Source organism: Saimiri boliviensis, chromosome 19 (genome assembly GCF_048565385.1).
Source record: "Saimiri boliviensis isolate mSaiBol1 chromosome 19, mSaiBol1.pri, whole genome shotgun sequence".
Lineage (NCBI taxonomy): Eukaryota > Metazoa > Chordata > Mammalia > Primates > Cebidae > Saimiri > Saimiri boliviensis.
Genome location: NC_133467.1, coordinates 31,341,052 through 31,365,984, shown reverse-complemented (window position 1 = coordinate 31,365,984; position 24,933 = coordinate 31,341,052). Strand labels below are relative to the sequence as shown.

At 40.5% G+C, this 24,933-nt stretch overlaps 1 protein-coding gene across 1 annotated transcript; it reads left to right on the top strand.

The window, feature by feature from the left end:
- The first annotated feature begins 492 nt into the window (after nt 1–492).
- Nucleotides 493–1,157, top strand: LOC101039422 (myosin light polypeptide 6-like). Its single transcript, XM_003937951.4, has one exon. The coding sequence runs from the start codon at nt 530–532 to the stop codon at nt 983–985; it is 456 nt and encodes a 151-aa protein (XP_003938000.2). The 5' UTR covers nt 493–529; the 3' UTR covers nt 986–1,157.
- The last annotated feature ends 23,776 nt before the right edge of the window (nt 1,158–24,933 follow it).

Below are 24,933 nucleotides of genomic sequence, written 5' to 3'. Positions count from 1 at the left end.
CATTTAAGGCTAGGCGTGGTGGCTTATGCCTGTAATCCCACCATTTTGGGAGGCTGAGGCAGGCAGATTAATTGAGCCCAGAAGTTTGAGACCATCCTGAGCAATGTGATGAAACCATGTCTCTACAAAAAACAGTGCAAAAATTAGCCAGACATGGTGGCAAGTGCCTGTAACTCCAGCTACTTGGGAGACTGAGGTGGGAGGATCACCTGAGCCTGGGGCGAGGGTCAAGGCTGCAGCTGGCTGAGATCACACCACTGCACTCCAGCCTGGGTGACAGAGGGAGACGCTGTCTCATTTAAAAAAAAGAAATTAACATTAAAGTTGACTCTGGTTTTATGCTTTTGGATATTTCATTGATGGTAAAAACAAGGATTTCTTATTTCTGAAAGAACAAACATTTCTCAAGGCTATTTTCTTACCTTGTGGTTATAATAAAATGGTTGTTTTGGTTAACAACACTGTTTTGGTTAATAACTGGACATGGCCATTACTGCAGGAAAAGGTCCCGCAGAGCTGAGCAGTCAAGATGTGTGACTTCACCGAAGACCAGACCGCAGAGTTCAAGGAGGCCTTCCAGCTGTTTGACCCAACAGGTGATGGCAAGATCCTATACAGCCAGTGTGGGGACGTGATGAGAGCCCTGGGCCAGAACCCCACCAATGCTGAGGTGCTCAAGGTCCTGGGGAACCCCAAGAGTGATGAGATGAATGTGAAGGTACTGGACTTTGTGCACTTTCTGCCCATGCTGCAGACAGTGGCCAAGAACAAGGACCAGGGCACCTATGAGGATTATGCAGAAGGACTTCGGGTTTTTGACAAGGAAGGAAATGGCACTATCATGGGTGCTGAAATCCGGTATGTTCTTGTCACACTGGGTGAGAAGATGACAGAGGAAGAAGTAGAGACGCTGGTGGCAGGGCATGAGGGCAGCAATGGTTGTATCAACTACGAAGAGCTCGTCCGCATGGTGCTGAACGGCTGAGGACCTTCCCAGTCTCCCCAGAGTGCGTGCCTTTCCCTGTGTGAATTTTGTATCTAGCCTGAAGGCTCCCTAGGCTATCTTATCTCAGCCCCTTTCCCATCTTGTCTCTCTTGGATGATGTTTGCTGTCAGCATTCACCAAATAAAACTTGCTCTCTGAGGGAAAAAAAAAACTCTGGACATTTTCTGCTCACCAGTATCTTTGTTATGACCATTATCAATGGACTATATTCCCCTGGTAATTCTATCAAATGTTTCTCTTCTCCAGAATTAGATCTCATATTCAGAACTTTTGGGGACTATCAGAATGTTGGTTTTTTGTTTTTTTTTTTTTGCCTTTTTTTGCGCCTATAGACTTTAGGGCTCATTAGATAGATGCTTGGTAGCACCAAACTTGTGTAGTCTATCATATGGCACACGTGAACAAAGAAAGGCTAACAGGAATTATTAGGCATGGCTGGTTTGCTCCATGTGCCCAGAGTTACTCAACGGTATTGTACGGGTTATCCTCTATCAGGCCTTAGGGGAAAGGAGCAGCTCAGCTCCCCTTGTGGAAGGCATTGGTAAATACTTGAATTACGCAAGCCAAGCATTGCTCACCTACACATCCTTTAGTCAAATGAGTGTGTATACCTTTATACCTTTATAGGATGTTCATCTAGCGGGTTCATGAGTAAGGGCTTATTTGATTGATGGTCTGAAAGTGATTTCTAAAAGATGCTATCTCTCAGTTTGCAATCTCCTTGTCTATTAATAGTAATCAGGGACCACACTTTATGGAACAGACTATAAAATTTGAAAACCTTAAGATTTATCAATGTTTTCACTGCCTTTAATTTCTTACAAAATTAAAGGAGAGCAATAAAACACTAATGGAACTTTAAAACTAGCCAAGAGTTATGCCAGTTTATTCATTCAAAGTACAGTGACCAGATGTTCTGTCCATAAGTATAATGAGCCTGACTGTTATAACAAATGCAAGGCTAGTACTATTCCCAAATGAAATATGAATGAATAGGTTCATGAGATATCTGGTCACTAATGGCCATGCATTGGTGAGACATCCATGTGATGGATAATGTATTAAATTATTACAAAGCATTAAGGGCAATTCATTCAGAGGTTCAAGAAGCTCTTACTTAATGGATTCAAATTAAGTTTCATTCCAAAAAGACTTTGACCTTTACTGGCAGGGTCTAATCCTGGTAAGCTATTAATAAGGCCTCTGTTTAAGATATATGTCTCTTATAATAAGGAAATATTGCCCCCACCCATTTAAGCATCCATTTGCTATTGATCTCTGTTTTTCCTTAGACATTGGGATGAACAACAAATTCACCTTTTTAAATTTCTTTCAAAATTAATATATATTTTTAATTTCAATACCTTTTGGGGTACAAGTGGTTTTTAGTTACATAGATGAATTGTGTAGTGCAGAAGTCTGAGAATTTAATGCACCTGTCACCTGAGTAGTATACATCATACCTAATATGTGGCTTTTTACTCCTCACCCCCTTCTACCCTGCTTCTGAGTCTCCAGTGTCCATTAGCTACTCTGTATGCCTTTGCATACTCACAGCTTAGCTCTCACTTACAAGTGAGGACATGTGGTACTCGGTTTTCCATTCCTAAGTTACTTCACTTAGAATAATGGCCTCCAGCTCCAAGTTGCTGCAAAAGACATTATTTCATTCTTTTTTATGGCTGAGTAGTATTCCATATGTATATTCCATATATAGTATTCCATATCTATACATATGTGAGATATGTGTGTGTGTGTATATATATATAATTTAAAAAGTCCTCTCATTGCTTGATGGGCACCTGGGTTGGTTCCATATCTTTGCAGTTGTGAATTGTGCTGCCATAAACATACATGTCCACAAGTCTTTTTGATATATTGACTTCTTTTCCTTTCCCTTTGGGTAGGTAACCAGTAGTGAGATTGCCAAAGTGAATGGTAGATCTCCTTTCAGTTCTTTGATAAATCTTCATAGTTTTCCATAGTGGTTGAACTCATTTACATTCCCACCAGGAGTGAATAAGCATTCCCTTTTCACCACATCCGCATCAACATCTAGTCTTGCCAAAACAGATAAGATATGATCCCAGTCTTCAAGGATCTCACAGTCCAGAACTTCTTTAGAGACCACATGATACCATGGCAAGAACACAGGAGTGGGTGCAAGAAGCCTTGTTTCCTGAGAGTGTACTTGTGTGTGACCTTGGCCAAGTCTTCTAACTTCCCTGAACCTGAGCTTTTTAATTTGTACAATGAGGAATAGGAAAGATGAACTGGACAACTGATAACATCTGTTTTAAAATTCTGATTCTGTGGCCCTGGACAAACCCAATGATTCCTTGTCATTTTTGCCTCCTTAGTAGACAGGTTGTAAGAGTTAAGTAAGATGTGTGTGAAAGGACTTTGAAACCTTAAGAAGCTATGCAAATGAATCGTAGTTATTACTGTCACCCCCACACTCTTCCTGCAGGTTTGAATGGATTGCAAAACAGGCTACCTAATTTGTGCAGCCTACTGCAAGATGAAAACCAGATCTGCTGCCTATTGCAAGATGAAGAGAGCCCTCTGTTTAAAAAGTTTTAGAATTTCGAAACAACAACAGCAGAGCATTAACTCAAATGTGGGACCTCGAGTGGTGATGCAGTTCACAAGCCCATGAATCCAGCCTTGGTAATTTTGTTTCTGGATTGTAATTTTCCAGGCACCTAGCATGTTTGCTATCCTTGCGTTTCTTTCTTTCTTTCTTTCTTTCTTTCTTTCTTTCTTTCTTTCTTTCTTTCTTTCTTTCTTTCTTTCTTTCTTTTCTTTTTCTTTCTCTCTTTCTCTCTTTCATCTTTCTTTCTTTCTTTTTTGACAGATCTTGCTCTGTTGCCCAGGCTGGAGTTCCATGGCCCGATCTCAGCTCACTGCAATTTCTGCCTCCCGGGTTCAAGCGATTTTCCTGCCTTGGCCTCTCAAGGAGCTGGGATTACAGGCACGTGCCACCATACCCAGCTAATTTTTGTATTTGTAGTAGAGACAGGGTTTCACTATGTTGGCTAGGCTGGTCTCGAACTCCTGACTTCAGATGACTCACCTATCTCAGCCTCCCAAAGTGCTGGGATTTTAAGCATGAGCCACTGAGCCCGGCTTATCCTTCCATTTCTTGGTGGTTTACAGGATTATGATTATTACTTCTCCTTCTGTCTTTTCAGTCACCCAATGCAATACACAAGGATCAATCATGCAAGTTATTACCAACTTAGTAAAAAGTGACAAAATTCATTTAATAAGATACGTTTTTGAAACAGCCTCTCACTCTGTCACCCAGGCTGGAGTGCAATGGCGCGATCTTGGCTCACTTCAACCTCTGACTCCGAGCTTCAAGCAATTCTCATACCTTGGCTTCTCGAGTAGCTGGGACTACAGGCACATGCCACCACGCACAGCTAATTTTTGTATTTTTAGTAGAAATGGGGTTTCACCATGTTGGCTAGGCTGGTCTTCAACTCCTGACCACAAGTGATCCACCCATCTTAGCCTCCCAAAGTACTGAGATTACAGGCATGAGCCACCCTGCCCGGCCAGAATAAGATATTATATACCAAAATGTAAGTAATCTTCGTTTTAGTGATTTTGGTCTACTTTACTATTAGGGCCTTTTGACATGGTTTCAAACTGCTGCCTTGAATGGTTTCAAGCAGTCCCTTGGACTCTCCCATTAGGGTCTGCTAACTTTTTACTCTGTTGTTCTTTGCCCTTACTCAGAACATGCTCCATAGCTATCCATCAGTGCCAGCCCATCTTTGAACGTTGTACTCAATTCCCTTGGCCTTTGCTTCTGCTTTAAGGCTGGCAGGCTTCCTTTACTTATATCAGCTTTCTATTTGAACCTCACCCTTTAAGCATCTCCTGTCACCTTTCTTGGATATTAATGTAGTTCTCAGTTAGTATGGGGGATTATCCATAGAAAGCTTCAGTGCTTCAAAATGAGGAATAACTGTGTAATAAATAGATGCGGCTAAGGATGAAATGACTGTTAAACAAGACAATCACTTATCACTGAAAGTTGTCTAGCTAGGCTGGGTAACTACCCATCAGCCGTGTTATAGATGCGTTTAAACAGGGGAAGGGAGTTTAAGGTGGTCTTAAGAGCTTTCCAACGCTAAAAATGTCGTCATTCTGTGTTAGCAAATTTACTAGCAGATTGACTGCTCTTCTACGTTTATGAGTCTCTTAAACTAAAAATGGGCATGAGGGATCTTTTTGGAATGGTGGAATGTTCTAATATTACATTGTGGTGATAGTTGCCCAACTCTGTAATATCGTTGAACTGAACACTTCACACCCTTAATTTCATGATATCTAAATTATGCCTCAATAAATCTGTTTTTAGAAACTCTCTTAAGACTATAACTGCCATATTTTGAAAAGAATGCATTTATTTTAAAGCATACATTATATATGTTTAAAGTGTATGCTAATAATTTAGACACTTTTAAGAGGCTAGATATTCAAATAAGAAGTTAAATTTAATACCTGGAAAATTATCTAGAATATATTAAAATGATGCAAACTTAAACATGGATGTAAATCACTACCAAAGCTGTTGCCCCATTTTTAAAATTTATTTATTTATTTAGTTTAAAATTTACATACAGTAAAATGCATTCTTTGTGGTATATAGTTTCATGGATTTTTGCAAATGCATCTAGTCATGTAACCACCCTCACAATCAAGATACAGAACAGTTTCATCACCCTCAAAAACTCCCTTGTGCTACTAATTTGTAGTCAGCCTCTCTCCCCACCTGCAACTCTGGCAACCTCTGATGAGTCCTCTGTCATTATAGTTTTGCCTTTTTGATGATATTTTATAACATATACATTTTTAAGAAACGTACAACTTAAAACTTATTCATTTTAATAGTTGAATTATGAAAGTAATGGTTATTTTGGGGTTGGAGGAATTTCCCTGCTGGTAACTAGTCAGATGAAGAAGAGGCAGGATAAGACTAGCTTGAAGTCAGTCACACTTGTAGAATCACAGGTGGTTACACCCGGAAGAGTTTTTGGAGTCACTTAGCTAACATCCTGATACGAAGAAACTGAGGTCCAGAGGAAAGAGAGGGTCTCAGACATGCACAACTAGTTGCAGCGCTGGCTTAGCCCTCAATTTCCTGATAGTCAACTTCAGTATGCTTTCAGCTATGTGCCCTGATTCGTCCTCAGTTTTGCCTGACTCTGATTTCTGGCACAAATTCTTCCCCTTTGTAATTCCTCTGCCACATCCCTGATTGCAATGATAAAAACAATACTTGATATATATCACTAGCACTGGAAAAAAGGACACTTTCTGAACTATCATCTCGGTAAGTTATTATTACTGACTCTTCGCATCACGAAACCATAACTCATTCACGCTAGTTATTGGATGGGTGTGCATTCTGCTTGTAGGCAAAATGTCCAAGAGAAAATACACAATCCAGAATTAAGTCAGCTTAAAAGGCAAGAACCGGAAAAACCGTTAGAGATAACTTGAGGTGGTTTTTAGGCATCCTTGGACATCTCAAAGTCCCCATTGGGAGCACCTGAGGAGACGCTTAAGGAAAAGGCTCAGGGGTAGCTGTGCCACCTCCTCTGATAAAATCATTTGTGATCACTTTCATTCTTCCTGAAGGGCTTCCTCTAACATTTCTTATAGTGCTGATATACTGTGGTGAATTCTTTCAGTTTCTGTATATCTGTAAAAGTCTTTATTTTACCTTTGTCTTTTAAGGCTGTTTTCACTGAGCATAGGATTTTATGTTGACAGGTGTGTGTGTGTGTGTGTGTGTGTGTTTTCCCTCCTTGCTTTCAAGATGTTGATCCAGCATTTTCTCACTTGCATTGAGACATCTGTTTCTGTCTTTTGTTTTGTTTTGTTTTATTTTCCCCAGAGACAGAGTTTTGCTCTTGTTGTCCAGGCTGGAGTGCAATGGCATGATCTCAGCTCACTGCAACCTCTATCTCCTTGGTTCAAATGATTCTCCTGCCTAAGCCTCCTGAGTAGCTGGGATTACTAGTGCCCGCCACCATGACTGGCTAATTTTTGTATTTTAGTAGAGACTGGGTTTTGTCATGTTGTCCAAACTGGGCTCGAACTCCTGACCTCAGGTGATCCACCCACTTCAGCCTCCCAAAGTGCTGGGATTACAGGTAGGAGCCACTGCACCCGGCCAAGAAGTCTGCTTTCATTTTTACCTTTCTTCCTAATGTACATATTGTATCTTTTTTCTCTGTCTGCTTTTAAGTTTTTGTTTTTATTACCGGTTTTAAGAAATTTGATTATGAAGTATCTTGACATATTTTTCTTAAATTTCTTGTAGTCGGGATTTAGTGAGCTTCTTGAATATAAGAATTTATAATTTCATCAAATTTGGAATATTTGGTTATTATTTCAATTTTTTGCCTCCCCTCTTTCTACTTAAAAAAATTAAAAGAAGTTTTAAGTGGAAGTAGCCATGAAAGTACATGTCAGAACTTTTGTTGTAGAAAGCTCGATTTATTGATGGCTCCAGCAGCTGTTCTCTGACTCTACCATTGTATTTCCACTGAAGCCAGACTTTTAATGGGCTGCTCCTAACCAATGATTGAATGTGGTACAGATGCAAATGCAGGCTTTTCCTGCAGGACGTGGACTCTTTTGATGGGTGCCTTTGGCTTGAGGACTCCCCATCAGCCTGGCTGACACTTCTTTTCTCTTTTTTATTTCCTGAGACGGAGTCTTGTTCTGTCACCCAGGATGGAGTGCAATGGCACGATATCAGCTCACTGCAACCTCCACCTTATGTGTTCAAGTAAGTCTCCTGTCTCAGCCTTCTGAGTTGCTGGGATTACAGGCATGCACCACCGCGCCCAGCTAATTTTTGTATTTTTAGTAGAGACGGGATTTTACCAAGTTGGCCAGTCCGATCTCAAGCTCCTGACCGCTTGATCCCCTCTACCTCGGCTTCCCAAAGTATTGGGATTACAGGCGTGAGCCACTGCATCTGGTATTCTTTTTCTTTTATTTGTTTAAGTCAGGGTCTCTGTCACCCATGCTGGAGTGCAGTGGCAGGATCAGGGCTTACTACAGCCTTGACCTTCCAGGCTCAAGCAATCCTCTCACCTCAGCACTGGCACCCCTGCCCCCCTCACCCTGCCCAGGCACCCCTTGAATAGCTGGCACTATAGGCAAGTGCCACCATGCCCTGCTAATTTTTTTTTGAATTTTAGTAGAAACGAGGTCTCACTATGTAACCCAGGCTGGTCTGGAACTCCTGGGCTCAAGTGATCCTCCTGTCTTGGCCTCCCAAAGTGCTGTGATTACTTACAGGCGTGTGCCACTGCGCCTGGCCTGAAACTATCTTAGAACAGTGCAGAAGTCTGAGACTATTCTTACTTAATCCTTCTTCCTTTCTTCCCTTTTCCCCAGGGATCACATCTAATCACCATCTAAGGAGTCTCCCTGCCTTCTGCGTCTCCATCCTCTTTTTCCTTCATAGCCGTCTCTCCCAATAAGTTCTTGGCATTTGCTTCCTGAAGGATCTGGGCTACCACATTTATTATTACCATTATTTTATTTTTATTTCCCATCAATATAAGATTTCACTTGAATAAAAGCTTCCATATCTAAAAGCGTTTGAGAACTGGCAATCTATTTTTTACCATGTTATAGTTGAGGGACTGAAGCTTGGAGGTCTGTTTTTAATACTGAGTTTATAAACTGAAATCAACCTAAATTATGGCAATATCAAGTCATAAAGGCTTGTTCTTTTTCCTGGGGTCTTGAGACCCTGGAGCAAAATTCAGGACCAATATTCTAATCACGACATTACTACTAACTTCTTTTTAGTACATGACAAACTAATTAACTTCTCTAAGCTTATTAAAGGGCTTGGGTTAACTCATCTGTATAGACTTTTTAACTCTAAAATGTAACTTTTTAGGTGAGAAAACTTAAGTAATTTACCTGACCCACTATCCAAGAACTTGTTAGAAAAAGACTATACGGACTGGATTTTTTTCTCTCATAACCAACGAAATGCTCAAAACTTTTTCTTGTATTGAACAGTCTTTGGGAAAATACCCTGAAAAACCAATCATGGCAGAAGATGTGGCCATGGATTTCAGGAACCAATCGAGTTTTTAAAAAGTGGCTGAATTATTCTGCATAAGCAAAGGAAGGAAGGAATTTGGTTTTGATCCTAAGAGGGAACAGGAAAGGGAAGAAGGAAGGGGAAGAGAAACGTCAAGGAGCAAAGCCTTAAGAGGGTATACAACTAGAGAGCTACATGGAGTGAAAATCCCTGGGAATAGAACGGAAAAGGGTTTTTGTTTGTTTGTTTGTTGTTTTACACCAAGTCTTGCTGTATTGCCCAGGCTGGAGTGCAATCGCACCATCTCAGCTCACTGCAACCTCTGCCTCCTGGGTTCAAGCGATTCTCCTGCCTCAGCTTCCTGAGTAGCTGGAATTACAGGTGCCTGCCACCACGCCTGGCTAATTTTTGTAATTTTTTTTTAGTAAAGATGGAGTTTCACCATGCCAGGCTGGTTTTGAACTCCCAATCTCAGGTGATCCACCTGCCTCGGCCTCCCAAAGTGCTGGGATTACAGGCGTGAGCCACTGCACCCAGTGGAAAACGGGCTTTTTTTTTTTTTTTTTTTTTTTGAGACGGAGTTTCGCTCTTGTTACCCAGGCTGGAGTGCAATGGCGCGATCTCGGCTCACCGCAACCTCCGCCTCCTGGGCTCAGGCAATTCTCCTGCCTCAGCCTCCCGAGTAGCTGGGATTACAGGCACGTGCCACCATGCCCAGCTAATTTTTTGTATTTTTAGTAGAGACGGGGTTTCACCATGTTGACCAGGATGGTCTCGATCTCTTGACCTCGTGATCCACCCGCCTCGGCCTCCCAAAGTGCTGGGATTACAGGCTTGAGCCACCGCGCCCGGCCCGAAAACGGGCTTTTAAAGGTTAGAGATACCCAACATTTAACTGGAAACTTTCTGCTGTATTATTGACATTTCTGGTGTTTGAAAGTAACACAAACCCAGTTCCAAGAAGCTTATACAAAAAAGGGGTCTTAGTGGCTCACAGCGTTTGGAAAGATTCCAGGATCGTCTGCTGCATCCAAGGAAGAATTATAGAAACTAGAGCTGCAGAAACTGTACAGAAACTTGAATTAACGCTGCCAAATTGCTCTTTATTTCCCTTCCTCCCTCCCTCCTTTCTTTTCCTATTTTTCTCATCTCTGCTTGACTCTGTCTCTCTATGTTGACCTCACGTTTTCCTATGGCAGAAAGGACTGTGCCACGTGGGAGGAGACATGGTTGCAGCCAGACTCAGATCAGCAACCATAGAGAGCTTTTTTCTCTAATTATCCATATCACAATTTCAAGGATGTGCTATAATTGTCCCTGCTTGGATTACATGTCCATCCCTTGTCAATGCTGGGGAGAGAGGGCACCATGATTATCCCACACAGGTCATGTGCCTCTGTTTTTGCATGGGGGTAAGGGTCTTTTATAAGAAGAAAAGAGGTGGAAATTCTTGATGGGAAGACAAAATAATAGTTGCCACCTTGTGTTGCTTCAGTGTAAACCAATGCCTCTTTCAGAAACATTCAGTGTAACCAGAATGTTCTATCCACGCAACAGCCTTGTGTAAATGGGGCTGTTTAGGTGAAAATTATGGCAAGAAACCTGGGCCTTGCCTAGATTTAAGGTGGTAACAAAATAAGGAAACACACACAGGGGCCAAATGACCTGTAATCTGAACTAATTGAACAGAATCAGGAATTTGGAGCCAGGAATGACCATGGGAGCCATGGAATAGAGGAAAGGATGTGGAATAGAGGAAAGGATGCGGAATAGAGGGAAGGATGCGGAATAGAGGGAAGGATGCGGAATAGAGGGAAGGATGCGGAATAGAGGGAAGGATGCGGAATAGAGGGAAGGATGCGGAATAGAGGCTTCAGTGCACTTTATGTGCCTCTGTGACCCGGTATGGAGCAGATGTACAATTGCTGGCTAGTTTTCCCATGGGGTATGTTTTAGGTTCTTCAAAGGTTCCTCTGCTGGGAACTTTTAACTGTAATTCCTGTGAGGTAGGTGGTGCTTCTTACGTGACTGGCTGGTTTTCACTTCAACTTCTGGGGCTGAGCTTCCCAGAGTTGGTTATGGTATCACTCTACAGTGAGCTTTCAAACACGCTCCTGGCCAACTCCAACGTGGAAAGTCTATGTGTGGTCTTGGGAAACGCTTCAGAGTTCCTGTCCTACCATCTGTAGACAGTCAGTCCTCATTCTTTCTCTGCTGTGTGGCCCCAGACACATCTATCCACAGCCTCTCTTCACGTTCCTTCCATATGCTAAACTCCAGAGGACACGTGTGACTCTGAGTGATCTTCCACATATGGTCCTATTGAAGCTCATTCAGCTGGCTTGAGGTGCAGGGCAAGTCCTGCTTTCCCATGGACAAAGAGGAGTAGCACAGCATTCCAATGACTCTTTATCGAGAAATCCTCTTCCCTCCTTCTTTCCAACCTCAACTCCCGATATGGGTGACGTGCCGAGAGCCACAAAGCCAGCATTTGGTCGTCTCCTTTGTCAGTCCCTGAAAAAGCGGGCAAGCTTTGTAACGTGGGAATAGCTTAGCATCTACTGCTTTGTTTTGGTTTGAAAGCAACCACACCAAGACTAACTGTGATTTTTGGAGCTTGGGCTCAGATGAAACAAGAATCTCATTTTAAACTCCTTTTACGCATGGACTATCTCACTTAATCTTTTAGGTATATTGGGCCTCTCTTACACATGGGAAAACAGGCTTAGAGACGTCAAGTGATTTGATCAAGGTCTGATAGTAAGTGGCAGAAAAATCTAAACCTAGATTTTTCTGACTTCAAAGTTTGTGCTCGTTCCACTTTGAAACTGTTAATTGATTACTGGAGAGTCCTGAGTCTTGTGATTAATGCTCCAAGTTGGCACGGGGAGTCCTGTTCAGGCGCTGGTACCTCTGACTCACGACTGTGTTCTTAGTCCATTTACCTCTGCACCTCAAGTTTCCTTTATGTAAGCTGTGTCACATAAGAAGAAGAAGAAGAAGACTTTTTTTCCCTAACTGCTTCCCAACAGAACTGTGTTGATAATGAGGTTTGGCGGTGGGTGGGTAGGAAAAATTTGTTAGAACTAAAAACGTTTAAACACCCACTATTATTTGCCAGGCAGCCTCTGACAGGCTTTTTTACAGACACTATTTAATTTAACCAAAGTTGACTAAATTTAGCAACTGGTCCAGCACAGTTGCTGACCAATCACAGTGATGCTGGCTACTGACCATCAAACTGTGCCAGGGAGATTGCTGGAGAAGCGGGGAGCAAGGCACACAGGGCCAGCCAGCCAGCAAGAAGCGGCCAGGGTGACTCTCAGAGCTGCCCCATGGCAAAGTTCCTGCTCTTCTGAGTTATTTGAACACTTCAGAAGAAAGCAGCCACATCAAGGCTAGCTACTATTATTCTCAGAGGTCGTTACTCCGAAGTTATTTGGCAAGAGTAAACAAGGCTAAGAAGTTTCATTTTTAGGGTTCTGCTTTCACAGGAACACCGTTTTGCTCCTTTCTCTTATCTGTCTCTTTCTCATGCCGCTGATGGACCCATGTCAAAATCTTGTGCTCAAAACCTGACTTCCTGTCATCGTGGTCGCACTTCCCGATCAAGAAACATTTAAAGGACTGAAAGTAACACTAAAAAGAGAGAAAGAAAGGATAGAAAGGGAGGGGGAAGATCATGAGGAAAGAAAGGAAAAAGAAGGAAAGAAAGAAATAAAATCAAAGAAGGAAGAAACAGTTCCGATCAGTTGGTAGGTTTAGAAGTAATTTCTGGCTTCCTAACAGTTTTCGTCCTCAAAGCGCTTTCAGGCCACCAACGTGGTCACCCAGTGGTCACCAGGCTGTGCTCATCATGGCCCAGGAGGGGAGGTAGGAGTAAAAGGTGGAGTTGACAGTTACTAGCGGAAAAACCAAGGACAAACAGGAAGAATTAAAACAGGAAATGACTCATGAACAATGGAAGGGGTGCTCCTCTCACTTTTATTATTCCCCCCACTGAGAGACAGAGTTTCCACTAGCTTTGTTTTTGGAGTTTTCCTTCAACAACAACTCTAACTCTAACCCTTCTAACCCCCTTCTTTGAGGGAGACTCAGTTTTTCCAAAGTTGTAACACACTTTCTCTGCCCTCTTCATTCACCCCGACTTCTCATGAGGCATCTTAATTCTGAGTGTTGTGTTCAATATTTGCTTTTGAAGAAAACAGAGAAAAACTCAAAGACTTGTAAATGGATTATTTGAAAAAAACCATGGCAGCAGTTTCCAATTTTAGGGTTGTTGAAAATTCGTCTAAGAAGTAGAAGCGTCTTGGGTTTAGACAAACTCAGCAGGCCACTTTGGTTCAACTCTAGGCCCCATAGCATGTGCTGAAAAGGGAGATACTGTGACTACAAAGAGTTTAAACTGGTCTGTATAATAGAGTTACAGGTGTGTTCCAGTTTTTTCCTCAGGGAGTGGGGGAATATTGTGCTGGTAAACATTGAACGATCACCTCTCCAATAAAAACTATAACAACAAACAAAACCAAACGCCCTAAAACTCTGATTTGTAGCACTTGTCCATTTCTGTGGTAGCATTTCCATCAAGTCGCTGCGTAAGGAAAAGATGTACACCATTATACAGTGCTTCCTATATGTAGATACAGTAGACTTAAATCCTCCTAAGAGCACAGAATAGCAAAATATAGGCAAATAATTAAGAAGTGATGCATTTGGGTACTTACTACCTTTTAAAATGTATATAATTTATTTAAATATCAACATTTAGTTTTCTTGTTTTTTTTTTTTTTTTTTAAAGAATAATAAGAAAAAGAATAAAGAAGAGGAAGAAAGAGAAAGAGGAAGAGGGAGAGAGAATGGGGGTATTGCTTTGCTGCCCGGGCTAGAATGCAGTCTAAATATGGGCATGCCCACAATTGACCTTAACAATGGAGACATGAAAGAAAATGAGGGAAGAGAGTAACAAACAAGGAGACAACCAACATTTCGTTTAAACTTCTAAGTTGATATGATGTGGTACTGATAAGAGTGTATATTTTGTGTAAAGTGGAGAGTTCTATAAATGTTAATTACGTTTACTTGTTCCAGATCTGAGTTCAAGTCCTGGATATCATTGTTAATTTTCTGTCTCATTGATCTGTCTAATATTAATGTTGAAGTCTCCCACTATTATTGTGTGGGAGTCTAAGTCTCTTTATAAGTCTTGTATGTCTGGGTATTCCTGCATTGGGTGCGTGTATATTTAGGACCTTTAACTCTTCTTGTTGTTGCATTGATTCTTTTATCATTATATAATGTCCTTCTTTGCTTCTTTTGATCTTTGTTGCTTTAAATACTATTTTATCAGAGGCAAAATTTGTAACTTCTGCTTTTTATTTATTTATTTTTGCTCTCTGGTTGGCTGGTAAGTCTCTCTCCATCCTTTGTTTTGAGTCTTCGTGTATCCTTGAATGTGAGATGGGTCTGGATGCAGCATACAGTTTTAGTTTTTTGTCCAAATTGCCTGTCTTTGAATTGAGGAATTTAGTCAATTTAAATTTAGAATTAATAATGATATATGTGAGTTTAATACTGTCATTTAATATTAGCTGGCTATTTTGCCCATTAGCTGATGTAAATTCTTCATTAGATTGATGTTCTTTACTTTTTGGTATTTTTTAGAAAGGCTGATACTGTTTGTTCCTTTCTATGTGTAGTGGTTCTTTCAGAAGCTCTTGTAAAGCAGGCCTGGTGGTGATGAATTCTCTGAGTGCTTGCTTGTTCACAAAAAACTTTATTTTTCCTTCACTTATGAAGCTTAGTTTGGCTGGATGTGAAATTCTTGGTTGAAAGTTCTTTTCTTTAAGGATGTTGAATATTGGTCCCCACTCTCTTCTGGCTTGTAGGGTTTCTGCTGAGAGATCTTCTGTAAGTCTGATAGGCTTCCCTTTGTGGGTAACCTGACCTTTCTCTCTGGCTGCCCTTAGTATTTTCTCCTTCATTTCAACCCTGGTGAATCTGACGATTATGTGCCTTGGAGTTGCTCTTCTTGAGGAATATCTTTGTAGTGTTCTCTGTATTACCTGGAGTTGAATATTATCCTGCCTTACTAAGTTGGGAAAATTTTCCTGAATAATATCCTGAAGCATATTTTCCAGCTTGGATTCATTCTCTTCGTCACATTGAGGTACACCTATCAAGCGTAGATTAGGTCTTTTCACATAGTTCCATATTTCTTGGAGACTTTGCTCATTCCTTTTTATCCTTTTTTCTCTAGTCTTGTCTTCTTGTTTTATTTCATTGAGTTGGTCTTCGACCTCTGATATCCTTTCTTCTGCTTGATCAATTCGGCTGTTAAAACTTGTGCATACTTCACGTAGTTCTCGTATTGTGTTTTTCAGTTCCATCAATTCACTTATTTTCCTCTCTAAATTTTGTATTCTTGTTGAGATTTCATCAAACCTTTTTTCAAAGTTCTTAGTTTCTTTAGATTGTGTTAGAACAAGTTCTTTTAATTCACAGAAGTTTCTCATTATCCACATTTTGAAGCCTGCTTCTGTAATTGGAACACACTCGTTCTCCATCAAGCCTTGTTTCGTTGCTGATGAGGAACTGGGATCCCCTGCTGAGGAAGAGGCGTTTTGATCTTCGGTATTCTCAGCCTTTTTTGACTGCTTTCTTCCCTTCGTTGTAGATTTATCCATCTGTGGTCTTTACAATTACCGTCTTTGTAATTGGGTTTCTGAGTGGACGTCCAGCTTATTGATTCTCAGCGCCGAAATCTGAGCAACCCACTGCGCCGACCAAATCAGCGGCGTTAAGATTGATGGTGCTTTTCTGACTCTGCACCAAGAACCGACGCTCTGAGGCGCCGGCAAAACCGCCTCGCCGGTCACAAGAGTCGCGCTGGCGACCCGTGGGGCTCCTCCACTGGGAATCTCCTGGTGCGTGAGTAACAAGAATTCATGTGAAGGTGTGGCGTCCTCTCTTTCTTTGCGTTTTCAGTGGGAGCTACAATCCCGAGCTGCTAGTGATCAGCCATCTTGGATCTCTCTCTCAACATTTAGTTTTTAGTGATGGGATGCTTAACAACTAACTTGCAGAAATCCTGAAATTTTAGTGACTGACTCATGTGACTAGATGTGGGGGTCTGGAACCTGGAGAGGAGAAGAGTGAAGCACTGTAGGCTCCCAGGAAGGATACATGCTAGGACCTGAGGAAAGGGTAACCAAAGAGAAAGTTCCTATGCAGGGATGACCAAGGGAGGACAGTGATTTAAAGAACTTTTGTTTTGTATCTGTTTGTTTATTTTTGAGATGGAGTCTCACTCCATTACCCAGGCTGGAGTGCAATGGCACTATCTTGGATCACTGCCGACTCTCCCTCCTGGATTCAGGCAATTCTCCTTCCTCAGCCTCCCCAGTAGCTGGGATTACAGGCACCTGCTACCACGCCCAGCTAATTTTTGTGTTTTAGTAGAGACAGGGTTTCACCATGTTGGCCAGGCTGGTCTTGAACACCTGACCTCAGGTGATCCACCTGCCTCGGCCTCCTAAAGTGCTGGGTTTATAGGCATTTTTAATCTGTCTCCTAGTCTGTGCTCTGCTGTAGTCTCCTGCCCTGATCCTTAAATTGTCAGGTGAAAGTAGGAGAGACACATAGGCTTGTGTTGGTGTTCCTTTGACGGCTGGGTCCATTCTTCTTGTTATATGCAAATTTTCGGTGCTGCAAAAGCAATTGCACTTGAATATAAATTTCCTCAGTAAGGTAATTTACTTCTACAGAAGGGTGCAGCTCACAGAGGGAACAACGGTGAGCACACACCTGGACAAGGGAGGGGAAGGGGTACTTATTCCTGACGGAGGTTGCACCTACTGCTGTGTCATCCTCCTGTTGGCTAGGGTTAGACTGCACAGTCTAGACTAATTCCAATTAGCCATTTTAAAGAGAGCAGAGATACAAGCCAGAGTGGTGGGGTGGGTAGTTTGGTGGGAAGGGCAGTTACAGACAGGTTGGAGCAGGTAACCAGGAGTGACCTAGGTCAAAGCAGGTGACCAGAGCAGGTGACTGAAATGAGTCAGGACAGAGCAGGGGACCGGGGGAGCAGATGTGAACTACTGATTAGAACTGGTGGAGAAGGTTGTTTACTGAAACTACAAGGAAATTAAACTTTAAAATGGAGGACCAAAAAACCTGAACATACTGACATTGATTTTTTGAAGAGAAATTTAGAACTCATTGTATCCAACACTTCTGATGAAGCAGCATGGAGAGAAACACAGTTCTAGAAGGTGAGGTGACAACAGAAACTGGAAATTCTATGGGAGCAGGAATGTGGATGAGAGGCTACCAGCAGAATATAAGCACTGCCCCCTTCCCAGCCACCCTGCAATCCTCACAGATGGAGGTCTCCAACTGGGTATGGGAAGGTGCGGGAGGTATTTTATTTAAATGTTGAAGGAAAGGGTGATCTCAGAAGGTTAGAAGACTTAGAAACATTTGGTTTAAATATTTAATATTAAAAATGGTTTAAATGACTAAGAATGGCCCTAAGAGATAAGGTTTGAATATTTGATTTGGATATTGGACAAATGAAGAGTGGTTCTAGTCAATTTTCCATCCCCATTCCTCCCTTGGTAACAGGGCTGGCATGGCAATATGTCCAAAAAGCCAGTCCCAAACATTGTGTCTGTAAAATTATTGCAGAAATTGCCCCAGACTTCCAGAAATTTTAGACATTCAAATTCCTTGACCAGGAGGAACAGTAAGTAAATAAGAGCTAATCTGTTCAGGTGGCTACCACCCTTCCTTTGTCCTAAAACTCTGCAGGAGAGGTCTTTGGGTAGTCTTTCAGAATACACCAACTCTTATTCATGTAGAATCCAGGTTTTATTGTATTCTCAGACCACAGAAAAAAGGAAAGAGCAGGCCACAAAGTACTGAGATGAAAAGAGACTCTGTGACAAAAGAAATAGCTATTGTTGTCCTGATAGGGACAACCAAATAAAATGCAAACACAATTCATCAAGAAATGGTGAAATAATAGTTATTGTCATCTATTTAAGAAGGGAGATGTTGATAGTCTAGACATAGTTTTATAAAAACTGTTTACAACAAAAAGATGTTACTTGAAGAAGTAAACTTTGGTTATCTTAAAAAATGCATTAAAGCAAATCATTTTGTTCCCTAAGGATACTGGATACATGCAGATTTGCTATCTAATTTTTACATTTGAGTTTTAGAAAGCCATCTGTAACCGCTTTCCTAAATTATCAGAGTTGTCTGAATATTAACAGGAAGCTTAAATTATACCTCTGGCTACACTTTTTCACTTACTGTTCTGTTTTCATCTCATTCTCAACTTATTTATAACCAAACTCATAAATTCACTTCCTATCCAGACTACCAAGTTTCTACTTTTGCACCACAGTCACCAAGCCTGAAGTTTTGGATTCATCTTTGAACAACCTTCTTATTTCCCATGTGCAATCAGTTTCAGCGTTTTGTCAATGCTTCTTTGCTTGTTCTGTCCCTCCGTTTTTATTCTCCGATTAACCTCTTGTTACCTTACCCCAAAGGTTATCCCATAGCTCTCTAATTGTAATGGTCTCCAGCTTCCTGGGCTCTTTCTCTAAACTATCTTATAAATACACTTCCATTACATTAGCTTTGGAAACCTAATTCTTTCTATGGTGTATGTGCTGACTGAAAGAGTGAAATTTGCTTTTAGACCTGGATTTTATTCCAGCTCTACCTCTTTCTCTTTTGGAAACTTGTAGAAGTAACTTGGCATCTAAGCCTCAATTTCTTCAGCTGTAAAATGGAAATAATAATAGCATCTAAACCACAAAGTAGTTGCGAGGATAAAATGAAGTGATTTTTTTGGTATATGATATGATTTAGTTTCTTCTTATATTCTATATTTCCCAAATTCCTTTTCATAATGATATATTACTTTAAAAACATAAATACAAATATTTACAGGGTACATAGTGATGCATAATGAACAGATCAGGATAATTAGAATATCCATCCCCTTAGACATTTATAATTTCTTTGTTTTGGGAACATTCAATGTCCTCATTCTAGTTATTTGAATCTATATAATATATAATTGTTAACTGTAGTCATCCTACAGTGGTATAAAACACTAGAATTTAGTCTAGCTGTAACTGTGCATTCTCTAACAAATCTCTTCTATTCTCTCCTTGCCTTACCCTTCCTAGCCTCTAGTATCCTCTGTTCTACTTTTTACTTCTATGAAATCAACTTTTTTAGCTTCCTCATTTGAATGAGAGCATGTAGTGTTAACTTTCTGTTCCTGGCTTACTTCACTTAAAATAATGATCTCCAGTTCTATCTATTTTGCATGAATGACAAGACTTTATTCTTTTTTATGACTGAATAATGTTCCATTGTGTATATATATCACATTTTCTCTATTCACTTATCTGTTATTGAATACCTAGTTTGATTTCATGTCTTGGCTATTGTGAATAGTGCTGCAGTAAACGTGGGCCACAGATGTCTCTTTGATGTACTGATTTACTTTCTTTTGGATAAATGCCTGGTAGTAGGATTGCAGGATCATAAGGCAGTTCTATTTGTAGCTTTTATTTGTTTTATTTATTTATTTTTTAGGGATGGTATCTCACTCTTACCCAAGCTGGAGTGCAGTGGTGTGATCATAGCTCACTACAGCCTTGAACACCTGGGCTCAAGCAATCCTTCCATCTCAGCCTCCCAAGTAGCGAGGGATACAGTGCACCAGCATTTCCAGCTAATTTTTAAAAGCTTTTTGTAGAGAAGGTCTTGCTATGTTGCCCAGGTTGGTCTTAAACTCCTGTCCTCAAGCAATCCTCCTGCCTTTGCCTTCCAAATTGCTAGGATTTCAGGCATGAGTCACAGTGCCTAGGCTTGTTCTATTTGTATTTTCTTTAGGAACCTCCCTACTGCTATCCACAGTGGTTGTAGTAATTTGCATCCCCACCAACAGTATATAAGAGTTGCTTTTTCTCTGTATCCTCACCAGCATTTATTTTTTGTCTTTTTGGTAATAGCTATGCTAAGTGGAGTGAGATGATATCTCACTGTGGTTTTTATTTGCATTTCCCTGATGGTTAGTGATGGTGAGCATTTAAACACATATTTGGGCCAGGTGCAGTGGCTCACGCCTGTAATCCCAGCACTTTGGGAGGCTGAGAAGGGCAGATCACGAGGTCAGAAGATGAAGACGATGCTGGCCGACATGGTGAAACCGGTCTCTACTAAAAATACAAAAATTAGCCTGGTGTGGTGACGCACGCCTGTAGTCTCAGCTACTTGGGAGGCTGAGGCAGGAGAATCGCTTGAACCCAGGAGGCGGAGGTTGCAGTGAGCCAAGATGGCACCATTGCACTCCAGCCTGGTGACAGGGCAAGACTCCATTTCAAACATATACACACATACCCACTATTTGTTGGTCACATGTGTGCCTTCTTTGAAGAAATGACTGTTTGAATCATTTGCCCATTTTAATCAAATTGTTCATTTTAGGGATTTTCCTGTTGAGATGTTTGAGTGCCTTATAAATTCTGGATATTAATCCCCTGTCAGATGAACAGTTTACAAATATTTTTTTCCATTCTATATAGTCTTTTCACTCTGTTGATTGTTTCCTTTGCTGTGAAGAAACTTTTTAGTTTGATATCATCCCATTTTAAAATTTTTGCTTTTGTTGCCTGTGCTTTTGAGGTCTTATTCATACAATCTTTTCTCAAACCAACGTCTGGAAGTATTTCCTCTATTTTTTTTTCTAGTAGTTTTATGGTTTCAGGTATTGCATTTAGGTCTTTGATTCATTTTGAGTTAATTTTTTATAGGTTGAAAGATGGGGTTCTAATTTTATTCTTTTGCATAAGGATATCCAGTCTTTCTAGCACCATGTATTGAAGAGACTGTATTTCCTCATTGAGTATTCTTGGGGGCTTTGTAAAAACTCAGTTAACTATAGGTATGCAGATTAATTTCTGGGCTCTTTATCTTGTTCCATTGATCCATGTGTCTTTTTTTTTTTATGAAAGCACCATGCTATTTTGGTTTCTACAGCTTTGTAGTATATTTTGAAGTCTGGTAGTATGATAACTATAGCTTTGTATTTCTCCCCCTTCCTCAGGATTGCTTCGGCTATTCAGGATTTTTGTGCTTCCATATAAACTTTAAGAGATTTTTAAATTTCTGTGAAGAATGTCCTTGGTATTTTATTAGGAATTGCGCTGAATCTGTAGATTGCTTTGGGTAGTCTAGTTGTTTTAACAATATTAATTCTTCTGATTCATGAGCATAGGATGTCTTTCCATTTATTAGTATTTGCTTCACTTTTTTTTTTTTTTTTTTTTTTTTTTTTTTTTTTTTGGACAGGGTTTTGCTTTGTTGCTCAGGTTGGAGTACAGTGGTGCAATCACAGCTCACTGCAGCCTTGACCTCTCAGGCTCAGTCAATCCTCCAACCACAGCCTCCTGAGTAGCTGGGACTACAAGCATGCACCAACACATTTAGCTAATTTTTGTACTTTTTTGGTAGAGACGGGGTTTTGCCATATTGCCCAGGCTGGTCTTAAACACCTGGGTTCAACTGATCTTCCCATCCCTGCCACCCAAAGTGCTGTAATTACAGGTGTGAGCCATGGCCCCGGGCAGTCATCAGTGTTTTGCAGTTTTCTTTGTAGAGGCCTTTTACCTCCTTGGTTAAATTTATTCCTAGTTTTTTAAAATTTTGGTAGCTATTTTAAATAAAATCATGTCATCTGCAAAGAGGAACAATTTGACTTCTTTCCCATTTGGATGCTCTTTATTTTCTTCTTAAATGCTCTGGCCATGACTTCTGACATGAGGTGATGTATATGCAGTCTCAACATGCGGCTCAGCACATAGTGGCTTCCCCCATCCCATCACCACTCCTGGTCAGACTCCTTTTTCATATCCTATTTGGGGGCAGCAGTCTGCATTAGCTCTTCCCTTTTCAGTCTTTGCTCACATGTAGACGGTCTCATTTAGTCTTGTGCCTTTAAATATCACGTGTATGCAGGTAATTTTAAGGTGTAAGTTATCTATTTCCACTGGCATTTTTGGTTTGCTGGCTTCTTCAGCTTCAAGTTTGGGGTACACAAAGCAAGAAGAAAATCAGGAAACTTACCACCTAGTCATTCCTTGGGTCCTCAGGTCCCTAGCCTGTCTGTCTTCTTATGCCCACCTTTCTTCTTTTGTGTATATATAAATTATATATAATTATTCATATTATATATATATAGTGATATATAATGTCTAGAGATTTTTTTGTTTTGTTTTAGTTAGTGGGAAGACTAGAAAAAATATGTCAACTCTATCTTGGTGGCAGTGCCTACTGAGGTTTTTTTTTTTTTTAATTAAAAAACACGTAATATTAAGTTACCCTCTTAGCCATGAAGTGCACAGTTCAGTAGTGTTAGCTATAATCATATCCTTGTGTAACAGATCACCACACTGTTTCATCTTGCAAAAACTGAAACTCTAAATCTATCAAATAACTTCCCAGTTCTCCCTTTCCCAGTTCCTGTGATTTTAACTACTGTAGATATTTCATTTAAGTGGAATCATACAGTATTTGTCCTTTTGTGATCTGCTTATTTCACTCAGCATGATGGTATCAAGGTTCATCCATTTTGTAGTATGTGACAGAATTTCCTCTATTAGGGCAAAGTATTTATTGAGTTTCTAATTTTACTGATTATATGCTTAACACACAAAAAATCAGTTTTTAAAATCTTGCTTTTTGTTTTCTTTATGTTTTTAGTAATTTTAAATATAAATATTTTATATTCTAGTTCATATTGTCAGACTACTATTTTAAGTGCTTGAGAGTTTTAGTTTTCCTTTTTAAATTTGCTTTCTCTCATAATGAATTGTTTTCTTGTGTGCTTTGGATTTTTTAATGTGTGCTCGTATTTCACAAGTTGTTGTTTTTTCTTTTCCTGTGAGAATCCCTAGTAGTCTAGGTTTTGGACCTATCCCTTCTGAGTAAGACCTAGAGGGATATCACAGATTAGGACCAAGTTTGATGTTAATTCTTGACTTGAGGATTCCAAGGCTATGTGGGTAGCATAAATTTGAACCCTAAACCCAGGAGAAGATGGAGAGCCATGGTTTTGAATTCTCAGGTTCTTAGAGGAGACTTTTGCTCCTTCCACTCAGAGCTCAGACAGACAGACAAGTGTCTTAGTCAACTCCCAATTCAGATGGATAACTGTTTCCCCTAATCTATCAGATAGTGCAGCTATTATATTGTCTTAACTTTATGTGGGCTGGTTTTCTGTTTCGTATTGCCACCTCGACAGGTCTCAAGGCCTCATTTCTTGTTCCTATTGAGATTCAAGACCATGGGTTAACTTTAGCATTGTCTTTATTTTGAATTCTATATGGGTGAAGTACTGAGCAGCTAGCTTTCAAGATGAACTCCCTTTTTCCTGGTATTCCCATCTTTGTGTAATCCCCTTCTACATCATGCCACAGTTGCTCTGTATGACCAATAGCATATGGCAGAAGGGATGATGTGTCACTTTCAAGGTTTAGTTTAAAAGAATCAGGGGTTTGATTACTTTCTTTATGACCATTTGCTCTGTGGGAAGCCAGCTGCCATGTCATGGGAACACTCAGGGAGCTAATGGAGAGGCCCATGTCACCAGAAAATGATGTCTCTGATCCATAGTGTATGGTGGATGCATCTGACAGCAATAACTTACGCATACCCTGAGGATGACCTTTTGGTCTAAGAAGAATGTTGATTCAAAGTTCCAAACTAAGGAATCCAGTGGTGGACAACCCAGAAGTTTACCCGTTATTAGGCTGGTGCAATTACATCTGAGCCCTTGGCCCCTTACTTGGAGTGTAGATTGTACAAGGAACTGAGATTCTTTGTTTTGAGCTAGCTGGAGGTTGCTAGGTGAAGAATGCTAAGTGAAAATTCCTATATAAACTGCGTGCATTTTATATATAGTAGCAATTTTTCCTGTGCAGGCTGTCGTTCCTGGGGCACTCCGTATGTAAGTCTTCAATACACCCTACATCTGATTTGCCGGTTCTGGGTCTCTTCTTTGGCCTCCTGGACATGATGCTATCCCTGTTGGACTTAATAGGGGTTCGGCATGACAAATAGCCAATGAGGCCCTGAGGCTTGCTAACAGCCATGTGACTGAGCTTGGAAGTAGATCCTCCAGCCTTCAGAAGGATTCAGTGCTGGCCAGCATCTTGACTGCAACCTCGTGAGAAACCCTGAACCAGAACCACCCAGCTAAGCCATTCCTGAATTTCTGAAGCTTGGCAACTAAGACAGCTAATAAATGTCTCTTTTTTCAAGCTGTTTAATTTTGGGGTCATTTGTTACATAGCGATAGATAACTAATACAGGCACCATAACTGACTGGCTTAAGACCGTAAAGATATAAATCTAGCATTGATACTTTTGATCTAGTACCTTTACCTTTTTGACCGATTTTTAAAAACCATCCTTTTCTATACATCCATAAACTAGACCTTGCCAGTTGTCTAAAACTGCTCCATTCTTCTGAAATATTAGCTTCTGCATCCTACCTTTGACTACAGCTTTATATCCTTCTATATCTTGTGTCTTTTCTCCACGTGAATGATAAGGCTTATCAATGACCCACTCATTTATTCCCAGTTTATTTGCCTCCTTTCTGGCCTTACTTATTTCTTATACTGTGGTCAACCTATTGCTTTTCTACATGTTAAATATCTATGTCTTTTGGGAACTGCTTTTCTCCCACTCCATGTGGTGTTGGTGAAGCTGTTCCTTATATGACCTAACCATTCTTAAC